The sequence below is a fragment of the Apis mellifera genome, linkage group LG1, assembly GCF_003254395.2.
Source record: "Apis mellifera strain DH4 linkage group LG1, Amel_HAv3.1, whole genome shotgun sequence".
Classification (NCBI taxonomy): Eukaryota; Metazoa; Arthropoda; class Insecta; order Hymenoptera; family Apidae; genus Apis; species Apis mellifera.
The window spans coordinates 11,160,325-11,178,585 of NC_037638.1; the positions used below are offsets into that span (position 1 = coordinate 11,160,325).

Sequence of the window (18,261 nt, forward strand, 5' to 3'; positions counted from 1 at the left end):
CTTAACTGTGTTGTTATAATTGAAATTATACAAATACAGATTATCTCTATTTTATTTAATGCTACATTTAATAAATGTTATGTATAAAATGCATTTATTTTTTTATAATTATAAAAATCCGTTTTGAACACCATGTACAATAACAGAAGCTAATCTGAGCCTTCCATCTTTTGATTTAATATTAGACAATGTCCATATATTAGCTATATCTATAACTTCTTCATTCATATTATTATCTGTAACATCTAAATCAAATGCTTCTGACGGATCTAATAGACTCATTGGGATTAGTTCCATTGCATATATTATACCAAATATAAATTTTTTTTTTACCTATAATTATTTGATTTAAATAATATTACTAAACAATTATTATGAGTTATAATTATTAAAAATTTTATGTATGATAATTTGATTCTATTTACCTCTTTCATAAATGTATCCCATGAATATAATTTTTCAGGATTTGAACCAAGCAAATGAATGGCATTAGCCAGTTCATTATAATAAAATTTTAATAATATATCAAAATTTTCATACCAAATAGATCTTTCAGTGCAAACATAAATAAAAGGTGAAACATCTAAAACTGGACTAGTACATCTTGCTAATTGAAAATCAAGCATTACAACTTTTCTTTTAGTTGTCTTATTAATCATATAATTTGGAATCCATGAATCACCTTGAGTAATAACAGATGTTGAATGATATTTACGATTGCATAAATCGATTCCTTTTTGATATAAATCATTGGGTTTATAAGAATTAAATTTTTCTTCTGCTTGACTACCAGGATATTCCATAGCCAAAGCATTTTTACTAATATCTATCAGTCGTTTCTGGAAATATGTAAAATTAATAAATTAGCATTCTATAATGTAATATATAATATTTAATATCTAAATTGATAATTGTTATTAATCTTACATGAAAATTTTTGTACCAATTCCAATGTTTATAACTAAAGTATGTTTCATTTACATGCTCTATAATTTCCATAAATGTCTCTTTTTTTTGATCTTTTAATGCAAAGGAAATTGCATGAAATTTTGCTAAGGTTTTTAAAATTATCATGCACAGATCTTTATCAAAACATGTTCGTCGATCTATTGTTTTGTATCCCGAAGTACTAATATCTTCCAATGCTATGTAATCATTGTTACCATCACTAATAGAAGAATAATGGCGTGGAATACACAATAATTGAAGTTGATTTTTTTCTTTCAAAAACTCTTCAAATTTTGGAACTATCTAGAAACTCTATGAAATTAAAAAAAGAAAAAGCTTATATATTAAATTGTAATTATAATGAAACAATTTTTTACCTTTGTATAAAATGCAATTTCATTGCGAAAAAATTCTGGACTTCTATATGCATTTCTTCTACTTATACTTGTTGGTAAAGATTTGACCACCAAATTAACTTCTAATTTCTTTCCATCAATATTACCTGTTACTTTAACTTTATTAATAATTGATAAATAATTGTCTCCTTTAAGATTTGGTGAAAAAAAATTCCAATTTAATATATTTATTTCTCTTCCATTATATATAATATGCAATATATTTTTTAATGTTTCTTCAGTAAAATAAGTACTTATTTCTTTTAATTTTGCATAATTCTTATTCATATTTACTATAATTTTTTAATTACTAAACAAAAAAATTGTGTGTAATTCTTTTATATAAATAAATTATATTTATTCATTATCACAATCTATAAAATTATACACAATTACTTATCAAGATTTTATCAATATATTTACCTGTTATCTGAAATTGATCTTGCAATATCTTATCACAAGTATACTTATATTTTCTATTAATAATTTTTTTAATTTTTTATTGCATTATAAAATTATAAAATATGATTATAAATATAAAATCCTAGTTGTAAAATAACATATAATATGATATATCATATTCTCTGAAACTTTCTCTGAGTAGAAAGCTACTAATAGTAATAATAAAAATTTTACTAGAAATTATTCATTATGAACAATTAATGAAATTTAAATCTCTTAAAATAAATATATTTACATTATATGATAAATTCCATCTTGATATTAAAAATTAATAAATTAAAAAATATATATCATCTTTTTTTAGAATTAAATATTTTTTATATGCTCTTATGAATATGAGATATATTCAGATTAGAAAAATTACAAGTTAAAAATTATTTCTTAAAAAATTATATATTGCAAAAATTTTGTAAAATAACAAAAATGATTAAATATTTTTTTAATAAATATTAATACATAATGATTTATTAAATTTAATTTATAGTTTTTGCTAGCTTTTGTAATTTGCACAATTCTATACTAATATTTACTCACAAGATATATAATTCATAATACGATGATTTATAAGTTACAATACAAAAATAATTTATATAATTTTATATTTTGAAAACCAATTTTACCGCCTTTTCGTTTTGAAAATACGAATTTATCTCACAAATACAATTATTATAATGATTATTGATTATATAATTATAAATAATGATTAGTGTGAAAATAGGAATAATATCTTAAAATTCCCATCTGGTTAATTGTTATTTAAAGTATATTCAACACATATTATATATTATATATATAATATAATATTGCATATAATATCTATAATATATATAATATATACGTAATATATATAATATATTAAAAAAAAGAAGAAAAAATATAAATACATGCATTTTTATATTATATTTTTTACAAATATATAATATTAAATGTATGTTAGTATCGTATATAGTATTTAATTTGTTTAGTTTTATAGTTAGTGAATTTCTAATTCACGCAATATTACTAAAGTTTTGTAATTTTATAGATAAATCTTATACTTATATATTTATTTCATTAACTTATCTTAATATTTTTTTTTTAATAAATGTAAATAATTAATTTATATAAATTTTATACATATTATATATATATATATAATTTAAAATTTTGTAAAATAATTTTATAAAAATCTTAAGTATGGTATCACTGAATAACAAATAAAATTAAATATATTTAAATCATGATATAGTGTATTTATATATTGATAAAATTTTACACTTTATATTGCAATTTCATTTATTATATTATAGAAATTCATTTTATAACTCAATTCATCTTTATTATAATAATATTAATAGCATATTAGTCATTTTGTCAATGCAAGTTTATGCACCTTTGATTTAAAATAAATTTTTTTTAATAAATCATACTATATATGAAATAATCCATAATAAATATTTTACTATATAAAAAATATAATGTGATTCAATAATTAAATTGTATTTGATGATATTAACATATTGGATTATAAAATAAATTATTTTTAAAAAATTGCTTAAGTTACATATTTTGGGATATGGCGCATGCGTCTACGAAACTTATTGGATAATTGTAGAGGACGTATGTGAGTAGTCTACCGGAGTGCGAAAAGGAGGGATCGACAATTGAGAAAGTAAGAAAGACACAGAAAATTAAGCAGAAGATAGTGGCAGCCATTTTAACTGACTGTTGTTTCTGCGGTCTGTGGTGCTAATTATTGTTTTTTAATAATTTCAAGTCGATTGAGTAACAAAAAAGAATCAGTACTATATAGGATTGTGGTGTTATTTTGTGCACACCAAGATAAAAACGGTGCGAGATAACGATAAAAAAATTCAGACGTCAATGATACAGTGTAGCTCGAAGTGACGAGTGCATGTGTAAATGATCGCAGAAAGTAGTGGGGCTTGATCGTAGTTGGCTGAGTGGATAGCCGAAAAGGAGGAGCTGCCGGAAAGGTTGTTACAAGCGACAGCGACGGCGACGGTGGCGACGGTGACGACAACGACAACGGTGGCTACGATACGACGGCGACAACGATCGCGAAAACAAAGCTACGGCAGCCCTGCCTAGGCAGTGTTATTTTGCAATTTCTTTCTTAGAAGCCTTTTTCAAAAAGAATCGTTATTATTGCAAAGTGCACACAGTCACGCGCCACCGCGTACATCAGCGCCACGAGATGGAGAGACGAGCTGCTTTTGTGCTGCTGGGAATGCTATATTTAGCGGGCACCCTCGTCACGGTCCAGGCAGGTGAGACTTATCCTTTCTTTCGGATTATCCACTATTCAATCATTCATTTATTCGTATTTCATTTTTTTGCCTTTATTATATCATTTATATTATTATATCATGTTATATCATTTATTATATAGCATTCGTTGTATTATCAAATTGTATATGACTCTTTGCAAGCTATTTTTTTTCCATAAAAAAAATATTGAAAAATTTTTTCTTTTAATTAAATATGGAAAAAAATCTTCATATTTTTTATAGATACTGATTTATAATATGATTATAATAAATTAATATAAGAGAATTGATATTACGATTGAATATTAAGAAGATGTTAATCAGATTTTATTTCTGAGATAAATGAAATAATTACTGCCTAATTTTTTTTTATTTCTTTGAAAGTTTTTGAAGATATTTCTATATAATATTTATAATTAAAAATTGATTGTAATTCAAGAGATTTAATCATCACTAGTAATGACGTAGATATCACATGGTGTCTGAAATCTTTATTGTACATGCGCTAATTGCAAACAAGGTTATTTTATTAAATTTATTAAACTTTTTTAATATTATATAAAAGAATAATGTGTGTGTGTGTGTGTGTGTGTGTATGCGCGCGTGCGTGGCGTATCGTATATATGTATTATATTATATATATATATTTTTATAAATTTATACAAATTTATATTACTCTTTTTATATAGTAATATAATATATTTTATATATATTTTATATTTTAAATTGAAAATGTTTTTTACATAATATAATTTTTTTGAATATTTTGCATTAATGCAAGTATACCTTGACAGATTATGAAATCTTATTTTTAGTTTCGATTATACCATATTTCATTAGAAATATAAGTATCTCAACAAGGATCAATCTTTTCAATTATTTTATCATTTCAATTATTTCTTTAAACTTAATATTTAAAGAAATTAGAAAAATTAGAAAAAAAGAACTTAACTATATTTCTTAGATTGTTTTTAAAGGATTTTAAAATAAATTGAAAATTTGATTTATGATCAAATTATTAGTGTTAGATCCCATTATTATTATACACATTATATTTATATACATATTATGTATATATATAATTTATAATCAATTCAAAAAATTCAAGCAAATCAAGTTAAACCATCATGTTAAACCATCGTGTACTTTTATGTATAAATAATCTCTGAAATCGTTTTAAGCTAAAGTTATAAATTTTTGTTCATACAAATTATTTTTAATTATTTTGAAGTTTTTGGACAAAAATACAAAATTATGTTATGATATGTTATTTTTTTTTTAAAATTTAGAGTTTTTATATTATATTTATATTATAATCTCGTTATATATACTTATTATATCGTTCGAGTAAAAATTTGAATACGTGACTTTTGGATATAATTTTCTGATATATGGTGAATTTTGACTTTCACGGTCATTCGAATTGCGCATTTTTAGTTATAATGCAAGACACTGGGATCACAACATTTGATGCTGCAGTTACATTCCAAGAGACGTACGCAAAGTACCCACGCCAAGCAACTTTTGTTGCGTAACAATTGACCCTATTTTACTAGTCCACCCAGAAAACTTTACTGAGTTTTAGCGATCGTTACACGGAAAATTTTTGTGTTCGCTCGATTATTATATAAGTAGGAAAATTTTTAATCGCAATAGTATTGTTAGTATATTGTCCGCAGATAAATATACATAAATTTCAATTATTATTTTCTGAATATTTTACTATACAATATAAAAAAAAAAAAAAAATGAAGAAATTTCTTTCATATAAAAAAATTGATAATTTTTAAAAAAAAATTTTTTTATTTGAATCAATTGTAATAATCAAAGGTTTAAATCTTACTTTCAAGTCAAAAATATATTAATGTACATGAGTTGCGAAAATGTGTAGTGTAAAAAGATTTTAAATGTTTGTCAAGATGATAATGTTTAGGTTAGAATCTACAAATACAATTTTATTTTGTCCTCCATCTCATTTTGATACTGAAAGTTACGGTTTATAACATAAAATTAAAAAAATCTTTTATAAGTTATCATATTTGTATTTATATCAGAGTTTGTAAAATAATTTTGTAAAGATATATATTTTCCTTGTTTATATTTTTAGTCGCATACCTTGTTTATTGAAAAGTAAACTTAACCTCTACATTCTAGCGCCGTGAATGTTTTATCCGCTCAATTTTGCCGTTATTTGCAAACCAGACAAGAATAATGTTTACATTTAACCCTGGGAGCATGCATCTATTTTTGATACATCTTTAGTATATATATATACCATAAAATAGTGCAACACCATTACAATTTTCATTATTATATCTTGTAAATATTTTATAAAAAATTGAAAATTTGTATGCAAATCTATTTTACATCAAAATTTATTATTTTTATTTAAAATGAGATCTCTACTGTTTTTAATATGAATTTGACTATGTATATATTTTATGTAATTTTATATTATTCTTACAATGAACGAAAAATTTTGAAAATATTACTAAATTTCTATTAGAAGATTTTTATATTATTCGTGATTATCGAGAATAAGTACGCTAATCGATAGCTGTATATACAGTTTTTTATCGAGTTCTATATCTTATCTACAATGTAAAGAAATGACAGCTCCATATTCTTCAATCGATTATTTTCTTATATGTTATAGTTTTCACAGATTAAATGTAAAGCAATAAAATATTTTACGATGATAGATTCGTAACATAATAATATAGTTTATAGTCCATATATTTATTCGTAATGTGAAAAATTTCTTATTAATATGAAAAATTTTTTTCTGCAGTAAATTTATTTCATTCTAAATTTATGATTCAACACTTTCGTTCACAAATTCACTTATAAGATATCTACACTATTAATGATAAATTCACGAATTTACTAATTATTTTTTTTATGAATATTTTGTCTGAAATCTTTATATATCAGTTAGTTCTGAAATCTTTATATTTATTGACATATAAACAGCAAGACTATTAACTTAATAACTTTATGATAATTTTTATTTCAGTAACTAGACCAATTTTTTTAGTTTACATTCTCTAATATATCGATTATACAAAAAATCATTTTACATATTACCAAAATACTTTCATTAGGATATTTTTAGTTCATTACGTAACTATTATCCGAGCAAACCGATTAAAAAGTTTTGTACGTCTTTTAGTATTCTAGGTCTAGGTTAGATCTAGGTTAAAACTTGCTTTAAATGATTTCAACTATCGATACAGGTAACTAGCATGTAATCCCTAGGAATTGATACTTTTACTAAAAGTTTTACGCGAATTTATTGATGTTGTTAAATTCAATAAACGATAAAAGTACATGGATTTTTATATTAATTTTAATAAATATCGTAAATTAATTTTTTACTTTCTTATATTCTTCTTCTTTAATTCTTTCTAGAAGAGAAAAATTCCTAAAGTCATTATAGTGCCATTTATTTTTGTTAAAAATATTTTTATTTTTTTCACCAAAAAAAATTTTCCACCAATTTATTATCAATTTCTTATAATTTTTCTCTTTTCTAATTTTCCAATCGCATCAATTTATTATAATTAACGATTGACAATATACGTTTTTGCAATGAAATGTAACGAACCATTTTAATGAATCATATTCTCTAACCGATGCCCGACTTTTGTTACTGCTGCAAATATCTCTATGATATGTACTGATTCGTAGATACTGTTATAGCGTATTTATAATTTTACCGATTCGTCATCGAAACGCTAAGTCATGTGACCTTCGCGCATAAGCATTACTTTGATCATTCTTTGAAAATCGAATAAACTTGTACAATTAATTTGAAAAATATTCATTAATTACGCGTAAATTTTTCAATGCATTTATTTCGATCATATTTTTACTTATAAAATAAATCATTAATTTGTAATTAATTATTTATAGAATTAATACAAGTTAAGATTCAATCACGTGTGAATATGAAAAATTGAAAGAGTGAGTACATTCAACCGATGATTCAAGTGGAATTCTTTTTTTTTTTTTTTTGTGTTCAACGTTGAATCATTGTAGAATCCTTATGCATGCTGTCTTTCTATGTTATTCATGTAATGTATGCCGATGCGGAATCTTTTCGCAGCCGGTATCCTCCAGATTCCATCGGTATGGTAGTTAGTATGTGTAATTTTCGAACTATAATTAGGTACCAAAAAAAAGTGTATCTTTCACGTAGCAAGCACGTGTGTTCCAATCTTCTCATCGTTATTTCACGATAAATCTGTATTTTTTTTACAAAATCCGATAAAAAGCTTGATCCAAAAGAATCGTATTCGAAAGGGTGCGTTTATTTCTATTTAATCGATCTTAATATTTTCAATATTTTTTCAATATTCTAAATCACTAGTCACTTCGATTTCATAGAATTGTAGAATTTTATAGAACTGAAATGAGTCATTTTATTGTTTCAAACGTGTCTCAATACACTATATATATATATGTGCAATGCATTTCCAAGAAAATTAGAGATATATAGGTGAGTCTTCCGCATCATGGAAACTTGAGAAGAAGAAGAAGAAGAAAAAAAAAAAAAATAACTGAAGAAGGAATTTACCCAATCTTCGAAGATCGAATATATTTGGCACGTGACCGCGTTTACAATTCCAATGTTCTTTCTTCATACTATATCTTTGAGATATACATTAACTGTGTAAATCATCGCATATATATCTTTGCCAATGCATGTATCTTATGGCAATGTATTTATTATCTCTCACCGAGAATGACGTAAGAGAGGCATCTCTTATTGACATAGACATGCGTAAACCGCACGTAAATTAATCCAGGTTTTTTTTTTTAATCTTAAAATTGAAAAAAGAAAAAATTATAAACAGAAAAGCAATGTAAAAATTTGAAACGTTAGAACTTTTTGATCACGCAATTAGTAATGAGATGTTATTTCCAGAAATACAATGAGTTTTATTACATCACAAGTTATTTAATTATAAGTTAATTAAACTGAAATTATAGCAATTTATAAAAGAGTAACAGAAGACTTTTTCTTTGTAAAATATTTGTTCTGTTATGTGACAGGAAAAATGATATGGAAAAATTTCAATGAGTCTCTCTATTATTTATATGTTAAAAAAATATTTTTATCAATTATTTAATTAATCTTTAGTATAGTATATATATATATATATAGTAAGTAGATACAAGTTTTTATGATTATTTTTGTTCATTTTAAGGTTTGGTCTTTGTGATATTTGTCCTGATGTGATCTTTAAATGTTGTTCCGTTTACATTGAGATAACATCTAAATTAGAGGATAAAGAAAAGTAAAAAAAATTGCTTAAGTAACTCGTGTACGTCATTGAGCATTAGTATGTTAAATAAAACATGATAACATCACGGAATATAATCTTTAACTTAAATTTAGAAATGTTTGTTAGTTGATTCTCGTTAGTTTTCTATTAATTTTAAAACAATATAGATTGAAAGTTTCTTTCTCAGTGATTATCAGACTATAGAATATTCATCGACATTACTTATCTTATATAATAAATTTCAAGTCGTAATAATTTAATATATTTATCCCATAAACTATAATAATTTCTATAAACTATATTTTAAACGAATTTTTAATCTTCCTTTTTGTATATCTCCTTGATGATTAATTTATTTAAATAATAATGATAATAGATAACCAAGAGATAAGTATAATATATTGAATTGTTTAAATATATTTTCTTTTTATTCTTTTATATTTTTGAATTATAAAATACAGAATAAAACTTCTCGATTCTCGAGTAATTTCATTTATTTATGCTAGCTTTATTGGAGCAGAAAACTTGCAATGTATTTCTATTGGAAAGTCTTTAACTCTACTCTCTCTTACATCAAGCTGATGAGTTTATCAGAAAGTGCAGTGACCGGTTTTCAAACGACCCATATTTGAAATTCATTTATCTTCTAAGTTTGCTAAAAGCAAGAATTAATAATACTGGAAAAATTGAACAGATACAGATATCTATGTAATATGCAAATTCATAGTAAACACACCTACTTTTTAATTATTTGTTCTTTTTTATAAAAAAAAATATATATATATATTTTACATTGAACAAACTTTTATACAATTAATTTTAATAATTCTTTTCTTAAAATTAAAATCAATCTATTTAATTTTTCGCAAATATATATCTTTTCTCTTGAATGAATTCAATTTCTACTTTATAACGGATAGAAATTTTTGATCTTTGGCATGGCATTAGTGTCGTATTTGCAAGCATTGGCTCTCTTAACTTTTGTGCTCCATCTCGTGTAATTCCAACTTGCCAAATTGCGTCCTACATCACGGGTGTTCCAATTTCTGCGTCCTCCATCGTGTTCTCTATATTTCTGCATAGTAAAATGTTTGAAGATTTTCGCGACATCTCTTCTTGTAGACATTCAATGGAACTCGATATCTCAGCCTGGACAAAAAATAATTCCGTATAGTTCCAGTTTGGTCCAGTTCGAGGTAGTTCGTTATATATACATATATATATATATATATAAAGTTATTTCCTTTTTTATTCTTGGAATATTTTTATCTCAAATCAATTGTTCGCTTAGATTTATTTATAGTTGGAATAGGAAAGATAATTATATCAATATATTTTTTTTTTCGTTTATTTAAATAGTTTATATTATTATTAAATATTAAATATTCATCATTTAGATTTATTTTTCAACAATTGGAATGAAAAACAGACTGAAATGTTTACAAAATATTTAAAGATAATTCGTAAATTTTAATAGAATTCCAAAGATTATGTCTATAATGTGTTAATATTAATATACATTAATTATTATTATTAAATTATTATTATTTTTTTTAATAATAGTACCAGACATGGGTAAATTTATTTCCCCAGTTTGAATCGTAAATGAATGGTGTGAGCTATCAACCTCCTTTTCTAACCACGCCTACGTAGAATACACTGGATTCTACTATACGTATAATTTTGATGTCTTAGGGTCATATGGCACGTGTTCGCTTCTGCTATCGATCTATTTTCCATCCTACTTGGCGTTCTAGTACACCTCTAACGTCGTAAAGTAGTTGGATTCGGTTCTTTATTTATACATTTTTCCCTATACACTTCTTGAAAATTTTATCTTTGATCTTTTTACAATCCCAAATTCTTAAGAAATTTCTTGAAATTAATAAATTTAAAAAGATTCATTCAAAAAATCGGTAGATCTCTAGAAAAGATTTAAAAAAATTCGTGTTATCTTCTTTCTTAGTTTGTATACACGAGGAATACACATGCGTAGTTAGTCAGTGTCAGAAGTTAAAAATAACTAGCAGAAATGAAAGTTACTAGATTATTTAGTTATCTTTTTTTTTTTTTTTTTTTTTTAGAAAAATCATATTATGCAAATATTTATAAACTTTGTAAACATTGATTCATGATGTATTTTATAATAGATTAATAGAGAAGGCAGAAAAGATAATAACTATTTTATAGGTCACTTCAATATGATGGTTATCACTTTTTTCCTCGAGCTTGCATGTATTATAATTTCATCTGGTCGAGTTGGTGTCTACGAGGACGACGGGGCGTTATAAAAGAATAAATCGCTAAAAATAAATAGGAATCGTTGAGCGTGTCTGTCCTCTGCCCCGCGGAACCGGATCAACGTGTTCGTTACCGATGTTCCTTCACTCTTGCTGCTGCACGCCTTATTGTGATAGACTTTTTGGCGCCGGCCGGTTTCGATTCCTTCTCTGCGAGCCCAATTGACCAGAATTCTATTTCCAACTACTGGGAGTGAAAAAATTATATATTCTCATTGAACAATTCTTTCTCTTTTTTCTTCGTTATATAGCTTACAATTATTTTATATTCATTGTACCCTTTCAGAAATAAGAACAATTCTAAAAAAAATAATTAGTATGTCACTACATATAAACCAAGATTTGATTTGTCAATTATTAGATTAAAAAAATATATAAGTATATTAATTGTCTGTAAAAAAAATTAATACAAACATCAGAAAGATTATTACAAAAAAGATTTATTGTAATAATTATGAATTATGCCAAATATTATATTTAAGGAAATCTTTAAACAAAATTAAAAATCTTAAAATCAAATCTTATGGATCAAATCATATGGTTTGCACCATAGAATATATATTGTAAAACTTGTCATTGGTGCAATAAGCAAAGATAGAAATTCATCTCTTTAGAAACAGTAATCTATTATAATCTATTTATCATAGAAACCAGACATTTATACAAAATTATATATATATATATATGTGTGTGTAGTTGTTGTTCACCTCTTGATGTGTAATGTTCTTCCTAATAAAGTAACCTACACGGGAGCGTCGGTCGTGCACGAGAATCAAGCTTGGTCAATCAAATGTAGCAACCTGAAGCCGGACGATTTGATCAGATGGACTAGGAACGGGCAATCGCTTGAGCCAGAGCTGGCAAGCGGTCAGCTGGTCGTCCAATCGCCAGTGGGCAGCGGAAGTAGCACCCTCCAGGCAATGCATGCCACAGATAACCATGAAGGGGATTATAAATGCACTCAGGACAGCGATGAGTCCTTTCATCTGTGGATATATTACGGTTCGTATATTGATTTCCCTTGACAGATTTCATTACTTTTATATGCTGTTTGCTTATATACAGTACTACAGGCTACAGGTATAAGCGTTCGGATGTCTGCCAACTTCAGCATCCATTGTTATTCCCACCCAATTCTTGAAACTGGGAGGTCGCAAAGCGTTGTTAAATCGTTATTGCATGTTGTGTTTGCATCGAGTATCAATAATCCATTCATACTCGTTTTTTTGTTTTGTTTTGCTTATATTTTTGTATTATTTACTTGTATTGATACAAGCGTTCAAATATTGTTTTGGACTATGAACGTTTAAACGTAGTTAGTACTGTATTTGTTTGCTTATATGTTTGCTTGATCTTATTTATGTGGTAATTATTTATTCTTATTGATGTAAAAGATGTTTGTACAATTTCTATTGTATTTATAATTTTTAAAGAATCTAAAATGTTGTATATGTTAAATTTTATAGATATCAGAAGTGTAATGAAAAATTATAATTAGAGAGATCTTTCAAGTCAATTAGAGATTGCTCCAAGAATCTATATCATTTAACGTAGAATACATTTTGATTTCTTAATTATTTTATATTGGATTTTTGAATATTATTACATTTGATCATGTACATATATTGATGATAGATATAATTAATTCATATTTGATATGTATGATTATATATTAATTTATTTGATTTATTTAACGAGTTTCATTTGTTTTATCTGTTATTTATATGAATAACTATATATAGATTGCTCCATTTCAATTAATAAATTATCATATAGCTCTCTAATTATTTCTTATTCAAAAAAATGTATCAAAAATTCATATCAGAAATTTGTTTTGAGAAGAAAGTAATTTAATATAATTAAATTTTTTAGATAAGTGGTAAGAAAACATATGAAAATCATTTTAAATGAGATTATATAATTTTTAATCAAAATATAATTAAATATTTATCTGAATTTCAGATATCTTTATTACTTTAACATTTCCTTGATCCAAATTGTAAGCAATTGTGAAATTTCTTCGAATCTTTCTACTAAAGAATCTTGTTATTAAGTATTATCATTGCTTGTCATCAATCAGATGTCTATCATCTGTTAAAACGTATGAAAGTTCAAAGTTCATCCTGAGAATGTGATTATTACACTAATGATATCTATTCATTGCTTGAGCTTCTAATTAAATGAAAATCATGAAAATAACTTGTGATACTCACTCTTTTCTCCACAGTGTTATTTCACAGTGAAAGTAATTTGTAATTGTAGAGTTAGAACAACGCTCCATGCCAACTATTCTTTCGCTTTTGATGACGCATGATTTTCTCAACATTAATATATATATATATATATATACATATATATATATATTGTTGAGCAAATATAAATAATAATCAATTAGGATTACTTATCTATTCGCAGTTTGTATTATTGCTTATTATAAACATTATCATTAAGTATTATTGAATAGAAAAAGCAACTGTGATGAACTGTTTTGATCAAATATTTGAATTTTTAACCTATCAAAAAATTAATTTCTGGCGATGAAATACTGTACTGTGCTTATCTATTTTGAGAAAATATATAATAAAAACGTATTCCCGTGATTCACGTTGCAATGGATTATCGCTGCTACTGTTTGTTGAAATTCTTATTATAGCCAGCCGTATGTTCTTTTGCGAATAGAAATGCTTGAAAAAAATCTTGACTATACTATTTTATTCGTAATTGTAATCTGCCATTGTTATTATATTTGGCATTCATTATGTGCTCAATTGTGCCGCTTGTGAAATTAATTACGATTGCAGATTCTCGGAACTTGAAGCTCGTTAGAAGAATAAACGGAAAATCAGATTTATCTCTATGTCCTAGAAATCTCATGCTGATGAAGTTTTTGTTTGGTAATTTACAGAATTTTATAAAAAATCTTTCATAACGTATAGAATACGTTCAGAATGATTTTTTTTTTACTCTTTGTTTTCATACGATTTTTTTTCCCTTTTTATTCCATTAGATTTTTTACAAAAAATTTTTTAAGATTGATTAAGACTTTATTATCAAATAGTTATAATATTTTAAAAATATTATATTAAAGAGATATAAATGAAAGAATACAGTAATGTAATTTGTCTATAAAAATAATACAACTCTTACATTGGTTTTTTTTTTTTTATCTTTTTAAAAGATAACTACGGCCTACTCTTCTGATAAGGATGATATTAAAGATAAGAAATGTTAGAAATCGTAAATAGTATGAAAATTATATGATAAAATATGTTGTATCATGTAACATATAATTCATGTGTGTGTTTTAAAATTATGAATCCTATATATTGAAATCATAAAACAAACCTCAAATTTTAAACCTTAAAAACAAAAATTGTATAATTAACGAGTTTGTGAGATGATTATTTAACATTTGAAATTTGAACAATAGTCCTTCACCATGTAAAGAATAATAACAATGAACAAATAAAAAATGATTTGAATTTTCTTTGATACAGATCTCAAGATAAAAGTATTTGCACCCACGGATGTTCCGTTGGCATTAGAATGTGCAAATAAAAGCGCAGGAGAGAAGTTACTATGGTATAAAGAAAGAGTTTTGATCCATACAGCATTAGCTGGTAACGAGGACTTAATAAAACTAGATAATGAAACAGGCGTTTTGGAACTTTTGAAAACCTCAGATATGTTGTACGGAAATTACACTTGCAAAGGAACCAATTCTTCTACAGAATACAGGATCGTACGTAAGTATCTTTTTAAAATACTCTTCTAAAAATGTTAAAGTTTTTGGAATAAAACTATCTTCTAGTTCACTCTACTTTACTCTCCTTTTGCGTCAACAATTAACAATTTTAATTTTAACAAATTAACATTCCAATCTTTTTAATACAACCATTCCCAATTTCTTCCCAATTTTAAAAATGTTTGTACTGCTTTCAGCAAGACCCACGGCATACATGCCTGATTCAACAAGCGTAGTAGAAGGAGAAAAACTGCATTTAACTTGTGCTGGTAAGCAAAATCCTGGTATCAAAGTATCATGGAAGTTTGGGGACCAGAATTACACGCGTAGCATGGGCCGCGTTAAACTTGGATGGGACCATGAAAGAAATATATATGGCGCTATCCTGATGGTTGAAAACATCGAGATGAACGATCGTGGCAATGTTTACTGCAGGGTATCTTATAATTGGTCTGACACTGCAGAGAATCACATGGCAGAGGCGCATACATTCCTCAGGGTCAAGGACAAGCTCGCCGCACTCTGGCCCTTTTTAGGCATTTGCGCGGAGGTTGTTATTTTGTGCGCCATTATTTTAGTTTATGAGAAAAAGCGAAACAAGGCTGAACTCGAGGAGTCTGATACCGATCAAAGCCCAGACACGTATGTACATTTCTTCATTCCTAATCTTCATGTCAAAATTGTCTTCAGGTTTAAAATTTTAAAAATACTGTTTGAAAATTTTAAACTCTGTAGTGGGCCGAGTAGAAGAGACGATAGATTGGAGTATTATATTCCATTGCACGGGCCTCTCCCACCCTCTGAACTTCCTGTCAATCCCCCAGTCACACCATCAAAACCAGAATTCCCAGGTCACAGGGCCATCCAACAATTGCTCTTTTCCAAAGAATCACGTCGTTCATCTGCACCTGCGCGGTTGAGTCTGTCCCGCTATTGCTTTAAATCTTTCCCTCTGAAGTCGTGCCGTCGCTTTCAGCTATATTGGCGCTTATCCAAAAGAGAATACTGTGAAAGTAAAGAAATATGAACTTAAAGTTTTATTTCTGAAGAGTAGAAAGTATATGATTCGATTGCCATTTCAAATTATATGCAAATCATTTCATAAATAGGTGGCTAAATATTTAGATCAATTGCTTTTATAAATAATCTAGTTATACTTCTTTGTAGATCATTATTATTACAATTAATTTGACAATTTGGATAGTATTCAATAATAATAGATCTTTGAAGACATGAAAAAATGTTTACTTTAGTTTAATAGATATATAATATTATGTATCAAACGTTCATATATATATATTCAGTATATTACAAAAATTAATGAAGAAAAGTTACGAGTCTTTTTTTCATCATGCCACCTATATTTGAAACATCTTGTATATATAATAACATCACCATTTATTGATCACTACACTGTGTCTGACTGTGCGTGACTTATCCTCGTAACCAGTCACCTTCGAGCAGTATCGATCTTATTTAATAATTGTTTTTATTTCATTCCGCAGCAAGCCAACACCAAACAAAGACTCCGACGTTAGACAAAGAAAGTGAAGAAGTGGATAATAAGCAGCGAATGAATGAGAGCGATGCAGGATAGCTGAATCGATGTGGGGAAATAAATAATCGGTGTGGCATCTGCCGAAGTGACAATATAGATAACTGTTACAAGAAAGAGAAATAGCGAAAATAGAGCAAAAACAATAAAGAAACAAACAATTCCGAAACGAGAGAAAGACATCGTTCGAAGCGGAAACATGATGAATATATAATAACAGTAAGAAAAAAAAAAAAAATAGTAGGAAAAGAAACGATACGTTGTAAGTGAATTAAGGTTAAGCTCAGGAAGCGAGATCCCGGGCCCTTGGTCATTCGAGTGCATACCTGAATTGAAACAGGCTTGTCTATGCACAGAAAATGTTAGCGTGCGCGGAATTATAATTTACTAACAGATTTAAATTAAGCCTTACTATCGTGTTCACTCCATTTATCAGATGTTCGTCTGTCCGTACTCTCTTACTACACTGCTTTGATCGATGAAGAAAAAAAAGAAAAAAAAAAAAAGATAAAAAAAAGATAAAAAAAAAAAGTCAGAGAAAGAAAAAACAAATGTGCTATTGATCTTACGCGTTGTATGTATCTATAAAAAAGAAAAAATGAGTGTGCGCGAGAGCGTAAAAAAAGTTGGAATGTTAGAAAAAGAAAAAAAAAAAGAAAGAAAGATTAGAGAAAAGAAAAGAGAGACAGAGAGAGAGAGAGAGAGGATAGAAAGGGCGTGGAAGATGATAAGCTTTAAGTGTGTATGCGTGTATCTGAGCGTGCTTGCATACGCTTGAATGAAAGAATGCGATAGTGACGAAAAAAAAAAAAACTAGTCGGAACTGTACATACTCGCCAAAAGTATAAGTACATGAAGAAGGAACAAAAATTCGTTTTTATTATATCTCCTTGAGTTTGTAAACAACGCAATCCATATATATATATATTCTATATATAATGCGCATTTATTCTCCAAGATTTATTCTCTAAGGAAGTATTTTTTTTTCTCTCTTTCATCTTTTCAGGGATAAAATATAAATTTATTCATTTATACGCTTTCTGGCGGGTATGTCCAGTACGTGATTCAGAGCATGTAGATTCTTGTTTCTCATACTTCCCATCACTATGTGACGGAAGAAAAGAAAAAGAATTTTACAGTAGGACCGAAAATATGTGCTCGATACTAGTTATATAATAATAGGATCAAGGAAGGCAATGCGTGCTACAATTGGCTTCCGAATACACGACTTTCAAAGGTATATTAAAAAAGCTTACCTGGTGACGTCGCCTTATAATTATTATGATTATGATTAT

At 26.7% G+C, this 18,261-nt stretch overlaps 2 protein-coding genes across 2 annotated transcripts in view; one reads left to right on the plus strand and one right to left on the minus strand.

The window, feature by feature from the left end:
* Window positions 1-36: 36 nt before the first annotated feature.
* On the minus strand, window positions 37-1,634 carry LOC552039 (the record flags this gene model as incomplete). Its single annotated transcript, XM_006569618.3, has 4 exons — window positions 37-333; window positions 426-839; window positions 928-1,251; window positions 1,326-1,634. Coding segments are annotated over 4 exons (1,272 nt in total), but the record flags the coding sequence as incomplete, so codon positions are not given.
* A 1,760-nt stretch (window positions 1,635-3,394) lies between these two features.
* The window catches only part of LOC726060 (basigin), a 15,153-nt gene continuing 286 nt past the window's right edge, over window positions 3,395-18,261 (plus strand). Inside the window, exons 1-5 of the mRNA XM_016915453.2 lie at window positions 3,395-4,075; window positions 12,405-12,668; window positions 15,164-15,412; window positions 15,609-16,053; window positions 16,917-18,261. The exon at window positions 16,917-18,261 is cut by the window's right edge and continues 286 nt beyond it. Of these exons, the coding sequence (XP_016770942.2) occupies window positions 4,003-4,075; window positions 12,405-12,668; window positions 15,164-15,412; window positions 15,609-16,053; window positions 16,917-16,962 (1,077 nt within the window). The 5' untranslated portion in view covers window positions 3,395-4,002 and the 3' untranslated portion in view covers window positions 16,963-18,261. The remainder of the gene's footprint in view (window positions 4,076-12,404; window positions 12,669-15,163; window positions 15,413-15,608; window positions 16,054-16,916) is intronic.